This window comes from Canis aureus, chromosome 11, assembly GCF_053574225.1.
Source record: "Canis aureus isolate CA01 chromosome 11, VMU_Caureus_v.1.0, whole genome shotgun sequence".
NCBI lineage: Eukaryota > Metazoa > Chordata > Mammalia > Carnivora > Canidae > Canis > Canis aureus.
Window position 1 is genome coordinate 9,223,415 of NC_135621.1, and position 18,482 is coordinate 9,241,896.

General features: G+C 38.6%; 1 protein-coding gene and 1 long non-coding RNA gene across 47 annotated transcripts in view; one reads left to right on the forward strand and one right to left on the reverse strand.

The window, feature by feature from the left end:
• Window positions 1-18,482, forward strand: part of LOC144323332 (uncharacterized) — a 119,260-nt gene that overhangs the window by 20,927 nt on the left and 79,851 nt on the right. For 10 of the 18 annotated variants that reach the window (XR_013388744.1, XR_013388741.1, XR_013388738.1 and 7 more), the window contains 2 exons: window positions 2,962-3,012; window positions 11,222-11,583. The exons of 1 other annotated variant lie outside the window; for it this stretch is intronic. This is a non-coding gene — a long non-coding RNA (uncharacterized LOC144323332). Of the gene's footprint in view, window positions 1-2,961; window positions 3,013-11,202; window positions 11,584-18,482 lie in introns of all 18 variants that reach the window. 7 more of the 18 variants (XR_013388750.1, XR_013388747.1, XR_013388752.1 and 4 more) reach the window with 4 other exon arrangements.
• Window positions 1-18,482, reverse strand: part of C11H12orf56 (chromosome 11 C12orf56 homolog) — a 112,707-nt gene that overhangs the window by 17,775 nt on the left and 76,450 nt on the right. For 7 of the 29 annotated variants that reach the window (XM_077913661.1, XM_077913660.1, XM_077913665.1 and 4 more), the window contains 5 exons: window positions 15,849-15,972; window positions 13,245-13,319; window positions 12,842-12,916; window positions 8,502-8,680; window positions 5,432-8,024 (listed from right to left, as the gene is read on the reverse strand). In XM_077913661.1, the coding sequence (XP_077769787.1) occupies window positions 7,865-8,024; window positions 8,502-8,680; window positions 12,842-12,916; window positions 13,245-13,319; window positions 15,849-15,972 (613 nt within the window). In that variant the 3' untranslated portion in view covers window positions 5,432-7,864. The other 22 variants (XM_077913662.1, XM_077913666.1, XM_077913683.1 and 19 more) reach the window with 19 other exon arrangements.

Below are 18,482 nucleotides of genomic sequence, written 5' to 3' on the forward strand. Positions count from 1 at the left end.
AAAATTCACTATTTTGTGGCATCTTTTCATTATTGTTAACACTAAACCATCCGAAGTCACGTTGGCAACTGAATTTAGTCTTGAGACTTGGCAATGAGGAATCACTTTATAAAACCCAATGCACGATGTTAGCCAAATTATGTCATAGAGTTACAAAACTCCTGTCCTATCCTCCAATGTTTCTGAGGAAAAGTGACTCTTTCAGAAGTTTCGCTCCTTCTACCCTAAAATGACCTTATATGCTCTCAGATATCAGAGGAACCTAATTGTGATAAAATCTTTCACTTTATTCCCTTTCTTTTAGCCTGCTTTTTGAGGTGGTATTTTGGAAGAGTGGGGACTGGTGGGGACCCCTAAGGCCTCTGAGTCATAAAAGGAGATAGAATATGTCTGAAGTTTGGTTTAACCCCCAATACTGGACTAGATGAGCCTCTGGGGGAAACCTTTGAAGCTTCTATATATGGCTTTAACATCTTTGTTTCCTAATTCCTACGAAGGCATAGGTCTTTGCTGATCTTAAAACTCCTTGCCAGGACTAGCTTATAACCAGGACACTTTTATAAATGAAATAGGGGGTACTGGGAAGAAAAAGGCATAAACCACCCAGGGAAACCATGATGTTAAGTCACTATACTTGAAACAGTTGCTTAACCTCTACAGGAGACCCTTTCACATTGGAGACTAATTTTCCACTGGAAAGTCTTTAGGGTTTCTTAGAGAATTTAACATTTTGTTTTCATTTTAGTGAGATGCCTGTGTTTGCATTGTTTATACTGATCCATTGTTTGTTCCCTAAGTGGAAAAACTCTAATTGTCCCTGGCCAAAAAAGAGAACAGAAGCAGACTTCACTTACAGGTAGGGAAATGTTCAAGCCAAGCCAAGTAAAGGATAGCATGGCCTGTAAAGAATGACCTGTAGCAATTCTGAAAGAGAAGAGTGAAACATGATAGGATACTGAACTTGGGGTACCTGGGGGGCTCAGTTGGTTGAGCGTCTGCCTTTGGTTCAGGTTGTGATCCCGGAGTCCTGGGATTGAGTCCCACATCAGGCTCCCTGCATGGAGCCTGCTTCTCTCTCCTCCTATGTGTCTACCTCCCTCTGTGTCTCTCATCAATGAATAAATAAAATCTCAAAAAAAAAAAAAAAAGGATACAGAACTCAAGAGGCTATGTTGTACATTTTACTGTATGCATTTTGCAAGAGGAGATGGAGGTTCAGCAAAACAGCATGTGTTACATTAATGATAGTAATTTGTATTTAATTTTATAAAATTTTCAATCATAAGTTTGTGTAGATTTAAGAAGCATAAGAAGTTTTCTTACAGCTAGATTGACGTTAGTACATATTAAAGAAGCGTGACAACAAAAAAAATTTAATTTTGAAGGTCCATGGGAATTTTAAAAGTTTAAGAGTCAATTCTCCTGATAAGTGCAAAGTTTTGCTTTTATTTCTTTTTTTTTTCTTTCTTTGTCTTCCTAACCCTATTGTGCCCTCTGGTGGTTATAGTTGCTAACAGAAGTAAAATACTATATACACATTTATAAATGTGTCGCTTTCACATTGGTTTGTAGGTCAGCTGTACAGCAGACAGAATAATTTCCCTGTAGAAACAATGTAATACACAATGGAGTTCTTGCAGTATAGCCCACAGAAACCCACAGTGGCCCTGTGTCACTTGATCTACAATCTCCGTCCTCCACTGCCTTCCTCACTGACCAAACAGATCACCGTATCCGCAGTCACTGCCAGTGCCACCACTACCCTATCCCCATCATTTTCAGGAGTCAAAAGAGGACTGAAGTGATTTAATGCTTTGGTCAAGTCCAACATCTTTGCTTATAGGCATAACTTCCGCTCTGAAACCCCACACCCCTCCTGGAGCCTTCAGAGGAGTGGGCCACCTAGAAGGACACTTAGAGGTCCTCTTTGCCTCTTTCAAGAATCTTGGGGCATATAATCCTGCTTCCTTTTCTTTTGCCTTTTTTGCCCTTTGCCTTCTTTTACCCAGAGCTCCTCTTACTTCCTCAGGGTCAGAGTCACCTTCCAAGTAGAAGGCAACAAGAAGGGAAAAGCAGACTAGAACAAAATGGAAATAAAAGGAATTTATTTGACTCAAGTTTTCCCCAAACCCAAAAATCTCTGATATCTAACCAATAAACCTTCAAACACCTTGTCTCCTCCACGCTTGAAAACCTTTCCTCACCAGGCCTTTCTAGGAGCTGGCTGGAAGAGGAAGGGTGGAGGGAAGACATAGTCTCGATCTACCTGGTACATATCATACCATCAGCACTTACGTGAGAATCCGAGGGCCCCTCCCTGGTAAGGGACAGTGATGAAGTGGACTCTGCTGTGTCTGGACAGATAGAAATCCTCTTTTAAAGGGATTAGAAGAACTCTTTGGAGTATTATTGAATCCATTTATAGTGACAAAAGGGGAAATTTATATGATTTTAATGAAGTAGGAAAAATAGCAAGAACATACAGACAAATGAAACACTTCAGCTGAGTCCTGATGGTGGTGAATTACTTAATTTGGAATTACCCTGACATTGACAAATGTATAATTTTATTTAAAATAAATGAAAATATTTTTTATTGTTTCATTTATCTATTGCTTTTTTTTTTTTTTTAAGATTTTATTTATCTGACCCAGAGAGAAAGCACAAGAGGGGGAGTGGCAGTCAGAGGGAGAGGGAGAAGCAGTCTCCCAACTGAGCTGGAAGCCTGACAAGGGCTTCAATCCCTGCACTCCAGGGACTTGAGCCGAAGGCAGACACTTAACTGACTGAGCCACCTGAGCCAGCCAGGCACCTGTATCTACTGTGATTTAATAAATCACCCCGGAGAGCAGGAGAAACTTAGAAGCTGGCCGGGAAAAAAAAAGCTATCAAGGGTTTTTTTTATACACACCAGCAGCATCACACTGTGATATGAATTTTTTTTCTCTACCATTCTTGTAGGAAAAGAAAACAGGAAACATTGGAAAGATAAATAGAGTCTTTCCTGTGAAGGTAAGCTTCATTATTTTTCTGTTGAACTTTGGTAAAATGGCAAGGGTTAGATTAATTCATGATAACAACTGAAGATTTGTGAGATTGGGTAGGGTACCTAATACCACCTAAATATTTATATTTAAATTTTTCTCTGCATCATGTATCCCATTTGAAAATAATGTTTCTGGGAGCACGTGGGTGGCTCATTTGGTTAAGCAGCTACCTTCGGTTCGGGTCATGATCCAAGCCCTCACCGGGCTGGCTCCCTGCTCCGTGAAGAGCCTGATTCTCCCTAGGCCTCTGCTGTTCCTCCTGTTTATGCATGCTCTCTCTCTCAAATAAATAAAATACAACACTAAAATACTTTGGGTTTGAAAAACTAAATTTAAAAAATCTAAAACGTAGAACTTGAAACAACCCTTTATTTAAAAACAACACAAAATAAAAAGTTGAGCTCATAGAAACAGAGTAAAAAGTGGTTACCAGTGGCTAGGGTGCAGGGGAAATAGGGAGAGGTTGCTACCTCTCTATACTTTCAAGGGTACAAACTTTCAGTTGTAAAATGAAGAAGGTTTGAAAATCTAATGTAAAACATGGTGACTATAGTTGATAATACCCTATTATGTAATTGAAACTTGCTAGGAAAGTAGAACTTAAATGTTCTCACAAAAAAAAAAAAAAAAAAAAAATTTTCAGGCAGCCCGGATGGCTCAGGGGTTTGGCACTGCCTGCAGCCCAGGGTGTGATCCTAGAGACCCGGAATCAAAACTAGCTATATGTGCTTCCTATTTGGTGATACTTTGTTCTTAGAAAAAAAGGATATGTAAAAAAAAAAAAAAAAAAGTATATGTAATTTTCATATTCAAAATGTTTCCACAATTAAATTTCCTAAAAGTAACTATTTTGTAGTTGAAGTCAATACTTAGTCAGTCAGATGTGTCAGGGATCCCTGGGTGGCTCAGCGGTTTAGCGCCGCCTTTGGCCCAGGGTGTGATGCTGGAGTCCTGGGATCGAGTCCCACGTCGGGCTCCCTGCATGAAGCCTGCTTCTCCCTCTGCCTGTGTCTCTGCCTCTCTCTCTCTCTCTTTCTCTCTCTCTCTCCCCCCGTGTGTGTGTCTATCGTGAATAAATAAAATCTTTAAAAAAAAAATCAGATGTGTCTGATCACTAAGAGAGATGGATTATTTAGTGATTTTCTTGGGTTTGGCAACGCTGTAAAAAAGAGTAGGAAAGAACTGTAGCAGGATAACCCTTTAAAGTGTTAATTTTGGGGTTCCCCTCCCACACTGCAAACAAATAGACAAATGCCATAAGAAAATCAAGATGGGGACGCCTGGGTGGCTCAGTGTTAAGCATCTGCCTTCAGCTCAGGGCGTGATCTTAGAGTCCTGGGATTAAGTCCTGCATCAGGCTTCCTGCATGGAGCCTGCTTTTTCCTCTCCTGTGTCTCTGCCTGTTTGTGTGTCTCTCATGAATAAATAAAATCTTTAAAAAAAAATCAAGATGACAAATCTTCAAGCATTAGCTTTCAAGAATGCCAGTAATGTAACCCTGCGTGGAAAGATTCAGATGCATTCTGACAGAGCTTTTGCTCCCACAGATTAGATAAAGTATGGTCTCAGAGAAAAGAGAACAGTGGGAGAGAAGCGGCATCAAGCACCTAAGACATGTGAGAGGAAGCCCATGCCCTCTCTGGAGCCGGCACTGCTACTAGCCCAGAGCCAGGGCACTGTTTAGAAGCTGAGGCAGACTTGATCCTCTTGTCATTCCGTAGGTTCCACCATTCACCAGTGGTCACCCCACTGTCCATCATTAGTGCAGTTTGAAGTATTGTTGCCTTTATCCCAAGATTCTTTTCATATGCTTCTGATTGACCATCTCCTGGGAGCAGTCCCTCATCTGACAGCCCAGGACACTCATAAACACCATTCTACTCCCCCATCTCTCCCCCACATTGGAAACTACTAGAAGACTTGTAGTCCTTGATGGGTGATAGTGGAGAAGGCTTGGACACTTTTTGGGGTGAGAGCTGAAAAGAAATGTTTGGTCTGAAGAAAGCAGGATTATTTGGAATGCATGTGAAATCACCCACTGAGCCAGGATAGCAGAGGAATGCACTCCCCCACCACAGAGCATTAAGAAGTATCTGGTCACAGGTAGAGCATGTTAGAGCTGGACGAGAGCTTGCGGAACATCTCGTCCCACCCTTCCACAGAGCAGAGTAGGCTGTTTGAGGTCCAGTAGCTGGTTAATGGCTCAGCCGCAACCAGTAATAAAATGTCATAAGTGAGTTTAACCTTCTCTCCAGTATGAGTGCATCTGGTTTGGGAGCTCTTTCTTTGGGTTTTTCTCTCATCCTCCTTCAAGTCATGCTAATCAAATACAGGACCCACTTTCTAAGTTAGCCCAAATTCAATAGCTCACAGTGACACCAAAGTGAAGTTTTTGTTGGATTAGTTTATTGCCATAAAATAGAGTGAAGACTTTTTTTTTTTTGATTGTTGGGAGAGCCATAACTGCTTATTACAATTTCTCTATCACTGAGACTGCTTGCACTAGTCCACAGGTGCCTGAAACTGAGCCCTAGAATGTACTTCATTGTGTTAAAGAAAGTCCAAGCTTCCTTCCTCATAAATGAAGATCTGACCTTCCTTATAGCTATGCCTATGTTCTGCTCATTCTCCTATGAATACTTATTTCACTATAATTTTGACAGGTGGAAATAAAAGGGCAACTACTTCTTGCTCAGCATTTCTCTAGTGATCACTCTGTAATTTCTACTCCCTGGGATGCCAGGGTGGCAGTGGTTGAGCATCTGCCTTCCACTCAAGTTGTAGTCCTGGGGTCCTGGGATCCTGGTCCCGCATCAGGCTCCCCCGGGGAGCCTGCTTCTCCCTCTGCCTGTGTCTCTGCCTCTCTCATGAAGAAATAGAATCTTTAAAAAAAAAAAAATTCTACTCCCTACAGTTTATCTTTGGACATTTCAGTGGCCTCATACCAGTTACCATTGTTACACCAACAAAACTCATCAGGTTACACTTTATACATTTGCTTTACATGGGCTTCTGTTCCCTTTGTAGTTTTTTTTTTTTTAAGAAACTTATTTTTAGAGAAATGCTCATTTTTAGCACCACTTTACATATATCAGTGTATGTAAAGTTTCTTTTTCATGGATAAAAAAACTTTAAGGACTTCTCTTACAGATATTGTTGGAACATTCAAATAAAGTCTGTTTATAAGACACAGGGATAGCTAGATATTAAACAAATGAAACAAGTTGACTCATAAATACTAGGTTGACTCCTGGTTAACATTTTAGACTAATATTTCACACATTGTTTCTGTTCAACTAATTTCAGAACTTCATGAAAAAGTTGAATGGTAGGTTGGGTAAGAGGGTACCACAATGGGAGCCTTTTTTCCAAGGCTGGCATGTGAATAAAGTACCTGCAAATCATAAAAAGAAACAAAATAGCTTTAAAAACAAGAATTTAACATTGGTCACATCAGTATATAGACACTCACTAGCATAGGGCTGTTGGATATGGGGATCTAAGCCACAGGATACAGCTAGTATTTTCAGTCATCTGATCTCCTCTAGGTTGGGTGACCTAGGAGATCTCTGTTATGTGAGCCTTTCAGCTCTTTGAGACGCTTTCCTACAGCAAAGGAAGTGAATTTCATTAATAATATATCCGTTATCAAGACATTAATAGGGAAGCCAGGACTGTCCCCACCACCGCGTGGGCTGAGGCTCCTGATTCTTGTTTGCTTGGGTAATACACAGGAAGTTGAAATGCAAGAGTCAAGTTGTGAAGGGTAGGGCTCATCCCCATGGCCTTAGTAAAAATTTGGGAAAGGCCAGGGGAAGAAACAAAAATGAGAAAACCTTAAGCCTTCCCCTGATGGCTTAGGAGATAGGCTCTCACATTAGAATCACCTGGTGAGTATTTTAAACCTCAGTACCCAGGCCCCACCACCGATGAACTGAACAGAGGTGCTCCAGGTGAGACCTGAGTATCAGTATTTTTTTTTTCATAGTTACTCCAGTGATTCTAATGCACGCAGGCTGAAAATCGGGATTTTAAAACAAAGATCACAAGCCTAAATGCCCACAGGTAACCCACTAGGAAGAAGGTCAGGTATGAATAGAGAGGAGGCTGTGGCACACTGAGTACACAGAGGCAGCTGCTGGTGAGCTCCTGCCAACTATCGTCATGCAGGACTCTGACACCATTTTGGCAGTTGTTCTGATTTTTAAATGTGCATAACTAATATTTAAAAATTGGTTCGTGTGATACATGCCACAACATGGACGCACCTTGAAAACGTGATGCTAAGTGAAAGGAGCCAGACACAGAAGGCCATGTATTGTATGATTCCATTCATGTGAAATGTCCAGAATAGGCAAATCCACAGAGAGAGAAGTGGATGAGTGGTTGCCAGGGGCTGGGGGGAGGGGATCATGGCATGTGACTGCTTAATGGGTACCAGGTTTCTTTGGGGGTGATGAAAATGTTCTGCAATTAGATGGTGGTAGTGGTTGCACAACATTGTGAAATGGATTACAAGTGACTGAACTGCACACTTTAAAATAGTGAATTTCATGCTATATGAATTTTACGTTAAAAAAAAAAAACTGAGGAAAAAATTAGGTTGTGTGGACCAATTCAGAGCAGGCCAAACAAAACCCTTTTATAGAAGCCGGAGTGGAACCGATGGTGTAAAACCAACTACAGGGAGGAAAGACAGAGTCCACAAATTGGGCTGAAATTTTTTAAAGAGCCAATCTAAGGCCATAATGTATGCCTCCACATTCTTTTATGTCTGTGCCCAAACTGGTGGCAAAGCAATGCCTGCTGTACCCTTTTCATCTTAAGTCAGACGCAAGCTGGGTTTTTTCCTTGATAGGTGCTAATGCGGAGCTGAGCGGCTGCCAGCCTATAAATAGAAGCAGGAACCCCTGAGGTGCAGAACAAGCTGGCTGATGAAACCAGTGCTTGTTACTGCTCTTCCTTACTGTTTTGTTCCTGAGTAAGAGAGGGGGTGAAGGAAACAAAAAATAATAATCACATTCATTAATTGTTTCTCCTTTTATCAATTGCGTTTCTTTTTCTTTTTTCCCCAGTGCTTCAGTTAAATTCACAATCCCTAATTCATCATCCCCTTCAGTAGGGTTTGTAACTCTTGATTACTCACAGCATGTTAAAATCATTACTAGCCTCTGTGAGGTGCTGGCTGCAACAAAGACAGTGAGAAACAGTTCTTCAAAAGGAGTTTGATGTTTCATTAGTCTTTTCTAGCCTGGGAATACACTTCAAATGGCAGTGGTTCTTAGAGCTCACCCAAACCCTACCTTACCGCGGATCAAAGTGAAATATTATTAAAAGCAAAAACAGAATCGCCCATCTTCACTTCATCTTCTAAATACTGGGCCACGCTGCAGTTCTGCATGAAAATCAGAAATGAGTGGCTTTTGCTGCTGATTAGATTCAGACTTCTCTTACCTGAATTCTTCTCTGTACTCATTCCTAATATACTCAGCTAAAGTCTTGCTGTACTGCAGGCAGCTCTTAAGGATGTAAAATTGCTGATACAACAGAACTGCTTGGCTGGGACTTAGCAACTGAAATGAAGCTGAAAGCCCTTTTACCATTTGTTTCACAATACTGTCCACGAAAGTGATCTACACAGGAAAAAAAGCAGTTATATGTAGGCCACATGCCACCCATAAGGCACCTATTTCAGCTGGGGCTTCACTAAATCTAAGCTGAAGTCCTCACCATCCTTGCACCAATACTCTTGCACTATTTCTCACTGAAATGGTACTCAGAGAGCACCAGACCATAGGCTGATTGGGTTTACCATTCACCCCCCTCTAAGCAGAATCAGCACGAATTCTGACTGTCAAGGAGATTTGATTCCAGTGTAAATGGAGAACATTGGAAGCAGGAGTGGGGGATAGAAGGGGAGCTTGAAAGGTCTATAGGCTCCTCCAGGAGGGAAGATGATTTCTCTTCTCTTCTACTGCGAAGAACAAATGACCCACAGAGATAAACGTCCTGTGACTTTCCAAGAGGGTTCCTCCAAGGCAGTGGCTCTCAAAATTGAGTATGCATAAAGATCACCTGGGCAGCTCAATAAATGTGGAATCCTGAGCCCCACCTCGATATTTACCATGAACAATTCTAATGGCTTTGTTCCTCAGACATCACCTTGAGAGACAGTACGTGAGAAAGCAAAGAAAACCAGGCTTGACACAAGCAAGTGATGTTGATACCACTGTTAACTGGGGTTTTCATCAAGAGTATGTCTGCTATCATTTCTGAGGAGTAAATTAAAATGGAAACAGTAGCAATAATGTGATGTTATTAAGCTGCTGCTTCTCACACACAAAGTCATTTACAACAGAACCAAGGGGTTTCTGGCTGGCTCAGTTGGTAGCGCATGTGACTCTTGATCTTGGGGTTGTGAGTTCAAAACCCCACACTGAGTGTAGAGATTACTTTAAAAAAAACACAAAAAACAGAACCAAATAACAAAAACTAAGAACAATGGATTCCACCAGTCTTTTTTTTTTTTTTTTTTTTTTTGATGGGGGCACATTTTCAAACTATCCATAAATGTAGGCTACCATAAAAACAGAAGGGAATTTGGTGTTTTAACTTAAAAAAAAAAAAAAAAACAGAAGGGAGCTCTATTGTCCTTTCAAGCTCTAACCAGAAGGTCCCTTTGCATGCCCATTAAATTAGTATTAATAAATGTGTTGCCTTCTCTGTTGATGTTGCTACTGGCCCTTCCTAAGTAGGACAGGTGGTTTGGAGTGGGTTTTCCCCAATCCAGATCTGTTTACACATACTGACTAAATACTGTGTCAGGCAAACACAGATTGAGGTTGGAGAGTCTGGAGCAGTACAACAAAGCAATGACCATTTGGGAATTAAATTTTTAACTTCTTCTGCATCTTGCTCTAACCAAGTAAAAGAAGAATCAGCCAGAGCAGACTAGCATATAGGTGGATTCAATGATCACAACAGTTTTCTTGCTTGCACATTTCTCTCAAATGGCCTGTTTCTACCCATACTCTAGAACTGAGTTAATACTGAAGCTTTCAACAACACTAGTAGTCCTTTTGCCACCTTTCTTTCATCCTAGTGTACTTTATGGTCACAGACTGGCTTCATACTCAACTCAATTCCCTTGGTGAACCAGCCCTATAAGTTGATAAAGAAACTTCCCTGTGGCTTGGAGTCCTTAGTACCCCCAGACTTCACACATCAGTTCAGATGATAGGGTCTGCAACCACTGCACAGAAAAAAGTAAGGGTCTTGCATCTTGCACATACAAGCTTCTGTTGCTATGAATGTCTAGAACTTTATGATACTCCTTGAAGCGGGCCAGAGACTAGTTAACCTCTGTGTGCTGCTAAAGAAGCCACATCCATGGGCTCAGTCTCTGTATATGGCAGCTGACTGTGTACCCTCTGGCCCTAGCCAGATTTTTGTAAACATATGTCACAAGGGCCTGGCATATTTAGTATAACTATAGAAAATACCCCAAAGTAGTACCACTGATAGTCAACAGAGGCATGTTTGTATTTGGAAAGAGAACATATTATATCAAATCCTCCATTAGCAATGAAAACTTAATTTGGTTTACTACTTTTTGAAGAGATCTCCAATTAAATGTATTTTGATCAAATGCATGAATACATCAATGAATAAAGGAAAATTAAGTTTGGGGAGATGATAAGACATTAAGGAATAAAACTTTTAGGGAATTAATTCAGCAGATGTTTTATTGAATATCTGCCTACCACAACAGGCATAGCTTCCACATTCATGGCACTTAGAGTCTGTTGGGGGAGAATGATATTGTGTCAATCTTTTTTTCTTTTTTTAAGATTTTATTTATTTATTCCTAAGAGATAACAGAGAGAGGCAGAGACATAGGCAGAGGGAGAAGCAGGCTCCATGCAGGGAGCCCGACGTGGGACTCGATCCTGGGACTCCAGGGTCACTCCCAGAGTTGAAGGCAGGCACTTAACCACTGAGCCACCCAGGCACCCCAATACTGTGTCAGTCTTGACTGACTATATATTTGAATATATAGAAGTTTGGTAACAAACTTCACAAAATGTTGATGCTTTGCTTAACACAACAAAGGTTTACTACTTGCTCACATTGTTTGTCCCTTATGGGTTGACAGGGTGTTCTCTTCATTGTAGTCACTCAGGACTGTATGAAATGCTGTCACTTACCCTACCAGGAGGACAAGAGGATGCAGAGAAGCATGCACTCGCTCTAAAACCTTCTGGCAAGAAGTGACACAGGCTGCTTATGCTCACATTCTGTTGATGAAAGCAAGAACAGAGACCTAATTTCAAGTGAGGAGTAAAGTACAATCCTACCATGTGCCTGGAACCAGGGAGAACCAGAATATATGCGGCACTAATGGCTGCCACAGAAAAGAACTGAATAGTAACACCAACAAATGCAAACTGCAACAGTAACAAGTCCTATGGAGGGAAGGACGAAGACACTAAGCTATGACTGTGTGCCAATAATGGGGAATGTGATCTAGTCAGAGGTGAGAATATCATCCCCCTACCCTATCTCAGGAAGGGGCACTGAAGATTAGGATTAGTAGGAGTTAATGTAGAAAAAGAGGGAAAAGCATTTCAGACAGACAGAAGGACTGGTAAAAGTCCTGCAATGGAGTTGGAGGTGTTGGGTTATATAGCTGGGAAAGTGAGAGACTAGATGAGCCTTGTAGGCCATCTCTTTTTTATGAGAGATTTAAAGCAAGGCATGACAGATTTTTTAATCCCTTTGGTCTGGTGGGAAGATAGGGACAGACCATGTAGACGTGACTGTAATGTCAAGAAGGGAGACAGTGGTACTATGGACTAGGATGGCAGTTGCCAGGACAGAGAGCTCTGATGATCCCAAGTGTTAATTCATACTCCCCAATCCATACTCCCTGTTTAAGATAAATGTTCAGGGGCACCTGGGTTGCTCAGTCGGTTAAACAGTCTGCAGTTGATTTCAGCTCAGGTCATGATCTCAGAATCCTGTGATTCAACCCCACATCTTCAGGGCTCCCTGCTCAGTGGGGAGTCTCCTTGAAGAATCTCTTCCTCTCCTCTGCCCTGCCCCCTGCTCATTCTCACTCATTCTCTTGCACTCTCTCTTCCTCTCAAATAAATAAACCTTTAAAAAAAAAAAAGACAAAAAAAAAAAAAAAGACAAATGTTCATTTTTTCACTTACTTATACAACCAATATTTTAATATTATTGTTTCCTACAGAATGTATTTTAGGGTTTTTCATGAAATAAGGATCACATTTAAGATATCATTTCAGGGGGTACCTGGGTGGCTCAGTAGGTTAAGCATCTGACTCTTGATTTCAGCTTATGTGGTGATCTTAGGGACATGAGACTGAGCACTGCATCAGGCTCTGTACTAAGTATGGAGCTTCCCTAAGATTCTCTCTCTCTCTCTCTCTCCCTCTCTCTCCCCTCTTCCCCTGCTAATGCTCTTCTCTCTCTCAAAATAAATAGATGATAGGCAGATACATAGATAGATAGATAGATAGATAGATAGATAGATAGATAGATAGATAAAGTAAATTTTTTTTTAATTTTCATTTCAGTACCTTAAGCACTCAGGCCCCAAATATCAAAATGCCTTTTTTTAAACCAAATGATAAAATGATCAGATTTACCTTTTGCTTCTGTTTTATAAATGTGACTCCTTATAGAGAAAATTTGTGTTTTATTAAGCAGAAGAGCACCTGTTTATTTAGCTGTGAGTGGTGGTTTTGTTTTTGCTTCTTGGTACTTACTACGGAAGGATGACTTTGTAGGAAGGACATCATCCAGCTAATAGCAAACTTTGTTGATCCCAATCCAAGATTTCCCTAAAAGACTCAAGGAAATAAGTTATGTTCATGAAGTTCAAGTTGTGCATGAAAGGATATTCATTCTCAAATATAATTTATCTTAATTAATGAAATCTTTATAATCAGTATTTAGAAAAAAATTAAAAGTAATTCAGTATTTAGGAAAATAAACTGGACAAGTACTTAAGAGCAAATGTAGTATCATTTAAGTCAGCCAATTTTGGAGATCATCTCTAACACAAGTATAGTAAATGTATATTATTAATCATATATATTATCATAGATATGTAATAGTCATGTGATATATAAAAAAATTACACAGTATAATATGTATAATAAAATATACCTGCTGAAAGACAAGAAGTATTTCATATAAAAGTGCCGTAGCTGTATCTGTATATTCCACAATAAGCTTCTGTAACTAGAATTTTAAATAAGATATCATTGTCAGGGCCAAAAATAATAGTCATTTCTCCTTATGACTTATAAAAGAATTTTTGGTTAACTGAAAATATAATGAGTGTGGTCAGTTTTCCTGTTCTGTTTGATTCAATCGTTCTCAAAAAAAAAAAAAAACAAAAAAACAAAACAAAACCAAAAACGGCTTTCATAAAAAGACTACTCATTGAATAATGTCTAAGAAAGTGGGTCAGGGAAAAAAGATACAATGGCCCATAGAATACTGATTTGCACAAAAAAAGCACAAAAAAACTGATTTACAAAATCATTCAGATCAAGAACTGTACATCCTTTCAAGAGTATTGAAATATCTCCCTAGAATTTAAGGTGGGCAATTCTCTGGGAAATTTAATTTAGGCTTATGCCCAACGTGAACTACAACTGCCTCTGTAACATGGGTAAATATAGGGCTTAGAGATTTTCTTTTCTCTCTCTCTCTCTCTCTCTCTGTCTCTCTCTCTGTCTCTCTCTGTCTCTCTCAAGAACTCCAGTTAGTGAGGCTGTCTTCTGGTCTCAAGTAAGTCTTCTAGCCCATACTCCACTTGGTCACTTGGTGCATGAGATACTATGTTTGTGGGCGTTGCTGCCGGCCCACTCACTTTCCCTGATAGTATTCTTTTCAAAGAGCTCTAGTTTGAAAACTCCCACTCTGTTGGATCTTGGAACTAAAATGTATATGATCTGCTCATGGCTTCACTAATAGTCCAGGTGCCAAAATCACCACATCCAAAACCAGGAAACTCAGACTTATCTATTCTGCCCGTGACCTATTTTTATATGGAAATACCATAGGTAGTCAAGTCAACTAATCCAAAACCAAGCTCGTTGTTTCCCTTTTGAGCCTACTCTTCTTGCTATAATTCTTACCTGATACCAGGCCAGAATCTAAATGTCATCTAGTCTTCACAATTTATTTTCACATCAACATATCAATGCAATTTCCTAAAAATTTCTGGAATCTATCCTCTTTACAACTACTCTCCCTTTTCTTCATTTATGTATTCAACAAATATGCATCAGACACTGTGCTAAGTGTTGAGGATTCAGTAGAGATCAACAGAGACATGGACCATGACCTCATGGAAGATACTGGAGCACAAACAACAATCTAGCAATCCAGTAATTACATGCATGGTTGCTAACTGAGACAAGAGCTGTGAAAGAAGAGTATAGGAAGTTAGGAGGGCTCTACAAAGAAAGCCTAGCCTTGTTTCGGGGGTGGAGAGCTTCACTCTGGCCTATATCACTTCTCACCTGGACTACAGCACTAGCTTCTTAGCCCGGCCTGAGTTTTACTTCCATCCCACTCTTTAATCCCTAATCTACTTACTCCACTGTTGAAAATGGTATCATAGATACTCCATGTAATCTATAATACTCGTATATTTGAATATATAGAAATTACTATTTCTATAATATTCATATGTATGAATATTTGTGTTATGTTTAACATCTCTAACCAGAATGAATATGAATTTTTATATATTTCTCTAATATTCATATGTATGAATATTATATTTGTGAATATCTATAATATTCTATTATATTCTCATATTCATTTTATGTTTAATTAAGACCTGTCTCTCTAACCAAACTATAAACCGATGAGGGCAGAGGTTGTGTCTGTTTTGCTTCTTGTTTGGACCCCACTGCCTACCATACTGTTTAGCTCATAATAGAGTTACAATAAATATTATTAAATGAATGAATAAATTTAAGAGTTTTCTAAAACATAATGCTAATTGTATGTTTAAGAAGTATCTAATCAAAAAAATTTTTAAAAGAACTATTTAATCATATCCCATCCTTTAAAAGAATTCTGTGTTGTTCTGCTCAAAATAAACTAATAAGCTGATTTATTCTCAGAATATGTGCTTTTTCGGTAGTCTGATATTTCTAATGTATTAGTAAAACCTTAGGAAAAAAAATAATTCTCACTGAGTTTGCACTACTTAGATATATAAAAGGGATGGTAAACTGCAAGAGAGTTAACCCTAAAATCTCTTAAAGACAGTGTTTTTTACTATTAGACTCCTAATGTAGAATTACATACACATAAATATTTTGTATAGAGACATAAACAGATTTATTTAATGCATACTGAATACTAATCATTTTCCTTAGTATTCATAGTTTAAAACATATAAAATGTATATATTATTATTATTAGTTTTAAAGATTTTATTTATTCATGAGAGACAGAGAGGCAGAGACATGGGCAGAGGGAGAAGCAGGCTCCACGCAAGGAGCCCAATGCAGGAATTGATCCCAGGAGTCCGGGAGACACTCAACCACTGAGCCACCCAGGTGTCCCTAAAATGGATGTATGAATATTGATAATGGGTATCTAAGTTTTGAGGTTAATGGCAAAATTTACTCTTCGATTTAATTATATTTCTGTATTCTACAATGTCATGGTCCACATTAGAAAACAGGAAGCCAGGGTACCCTTATATGTTATATTTAGTCTACCACAAAATTCTCATCTCACCTCAGCATCAAAAGACATCTCAACTAAAGTTGAATCAGCCACCAACTGGATATCAAACACAGGACAAGATTTTGGAATCTGAGGTTCACTAATTAAAATTACCAGAAGATTAAACAATATTCCCCTAAAAAAAAAATAAATAAAAGGCAATTAATGAATAAAGTTTGAAAACAATAAAGCCAAGTTTGCAGACATTGAATAATACAAGTATAAACCACTGCAAACTATTCTTGACTGAATTTTTGAATTCCTGGACATGCAAACAATTAACTAAGTAGTGATAAGACATTTAAGTGAAAAATACGATTTCTTGATCTTTTGATTCAAAGCAAGTTGTTTTGTTTTTTTAAGAGTGTGTGAAAGCATGAGAGCAGGAGTGGGAGGGGCAGAGGGACAGAAAGAATCTTAAGCAAGCTCCACACCCAGCACATAGCCTGACAAGGGGCTCAATCTCATGACCCTGAAATCATGACCTGAGCCAAAATCAAGAGTCAGTCATTTAACAGACTGAGCCAACCAGGCACCCCTCAAAGCAAGTATAGCTCTACAAGTTCACATAGCTTAGAAAGCTTGGTAAGTCTGGACTTAACGGAAATTTGGGTGATTTCAAGGCTCTTTTTTCCCCCAAAGGGCTTTTTATGGGCTACTAATTCCAGGCAGTATTATAGTCAAAATAGATTGTGATTGAAAGAGATAGAGGAAATACTTAGTTAAACCAAATTCATGAGATATCTATACTATTAGACTTCTCAGAAGCTTTAATATGCTCGCATGCACTGTATATCTCCAGGACAAAGAAACTTTTGTATGAAGCATTTCCTAAAATGCTTTTTTAAATTTTTTAATTGAAATATAGTTGACATACTAGTTTCAGGTGTATAAGATAGTTATTCAACAATTATATGCATTATCAAATGCTTACCACGATAAGTATAGTTACCATCTGTCACCATACAAAGCTATTACATGATTAACTATATTCCCTATCCCATACTTTTCATCCCCATGACTTTCCTATTTTATAATTGGAAATTTGTACCTCTTAATCCCCTTTTACCTATTTTTCCCATCCCCTCATCCCCCTGCCATTTGGCAATCACTTGTTTGTTCTCCGTATTTATGAGTCAGTTTCTCCTTTTGTTGTTATTTTTTTGCTTTGTTTTTTAGATTCCACATATAAGTGAAATCATATGGTATTTGTCTTTGACTTACTTCTCTTAGGATAATACCCTCTAAGCCCATCCATATTGTCACAAATAGCAAGATTTTATTCTATTTTATAGCTAAGTAATATTCTATTGTGTATATACACAATATCTTTTTTATCCATTCATCTATCAGTGGATATTTAGGTGGCTTCCATATCTTGGCTATTGTAAATAATGTTGCAGTAAACATAGGACTGCATGTAATTTTTTAGATTAGTGTTTTTATTTTCTTTGGATGACTATCCAGAAATAGAATTACTGGATATGATACTTATATTTTTAGTTTTTTGAAGAACCTCCATACTGTTTTCCAGAGTGGTTGCACCAATTTATATTCTCAACAGCAGTGCAAAAAAGAAAAAAAAAAAGAATGGAACTCATTTTTAACAAAGCATTTGAGAGGTTTACTGTTCCACTGAAGACTACTAGCTATTAGTTAATAAAACTAATATTACTTTTTAAGTCTTTTGCTTTCAAAACCAGTGTACTACCCATTAACCTACACTAATAACTCATTTAAATTGTTACTATATGTTGGAATAATATACCCTATTACTTGAAAATAAAGAGAAAAAAATCACACTCCAAATTAAGGATCCTGAGGAATGGGGTTTGGCAACACCATCTTCATATTTGTCATGCAATCTATGTATAGTTGTAAAGGAGCTGAAGGCGGACCACTAGGAAAATCCGTTGCCTAACCAAAGATAGTATCAGAGTAGCTTTGACAGATGGGAATAGTAAAAGAATTTATAGATAGGACTATATATAAATCCTCTATAACCATTAGCATCCTCTTCATAATGGAATAAAAGAAACTACAAACAATCCCTATTTAGCAATAATTGAGGCTTCCTAATCTTTTTACAATCACTTAAATCATTACCATGATTAGAAGTTAATGATTTAATAAATAAATAAATAAATAAATAAATAAATAAATAAATAAAATTTTTTTGAAAGTTCATGATTAACCAAAATTTTAATAAAAATAAAATCCCTTCCTTTCTCCAACTGAAAAAGCAAGTCAGTTCTCATATCTGCAAAAGAAGAGTCATGTCATCACACTTCTCAAAAAAGCAGGATATGTCCTACACGATATTTGTTAATGTTTTATTCAGGCTACTTTAAAATAGCCAATCTTATTTTAAAAGACCCTTCCAGGGATCCCTGGGTGGCGCAGCGGTTTAGCGCCAGCTTCAGCCTGGGGTGTGATCCTGGAGACCCGGGATCGAATCCCACATCGGGCTCCCGGTGCATGGAGCCTGCTTCTCCCTCTGCCTGTGTCTCTGCCTCTCTCTCTCTCTCTCTCTCTCTCTCTCTGTGACTATCATAAATAAATAAAAATAAAAAATAAAAAATAAAAAAAGACCCTTCCAAAATCAACAAAACATTCCATTTAGAAGCTTTTCCTGATACTAAGTTT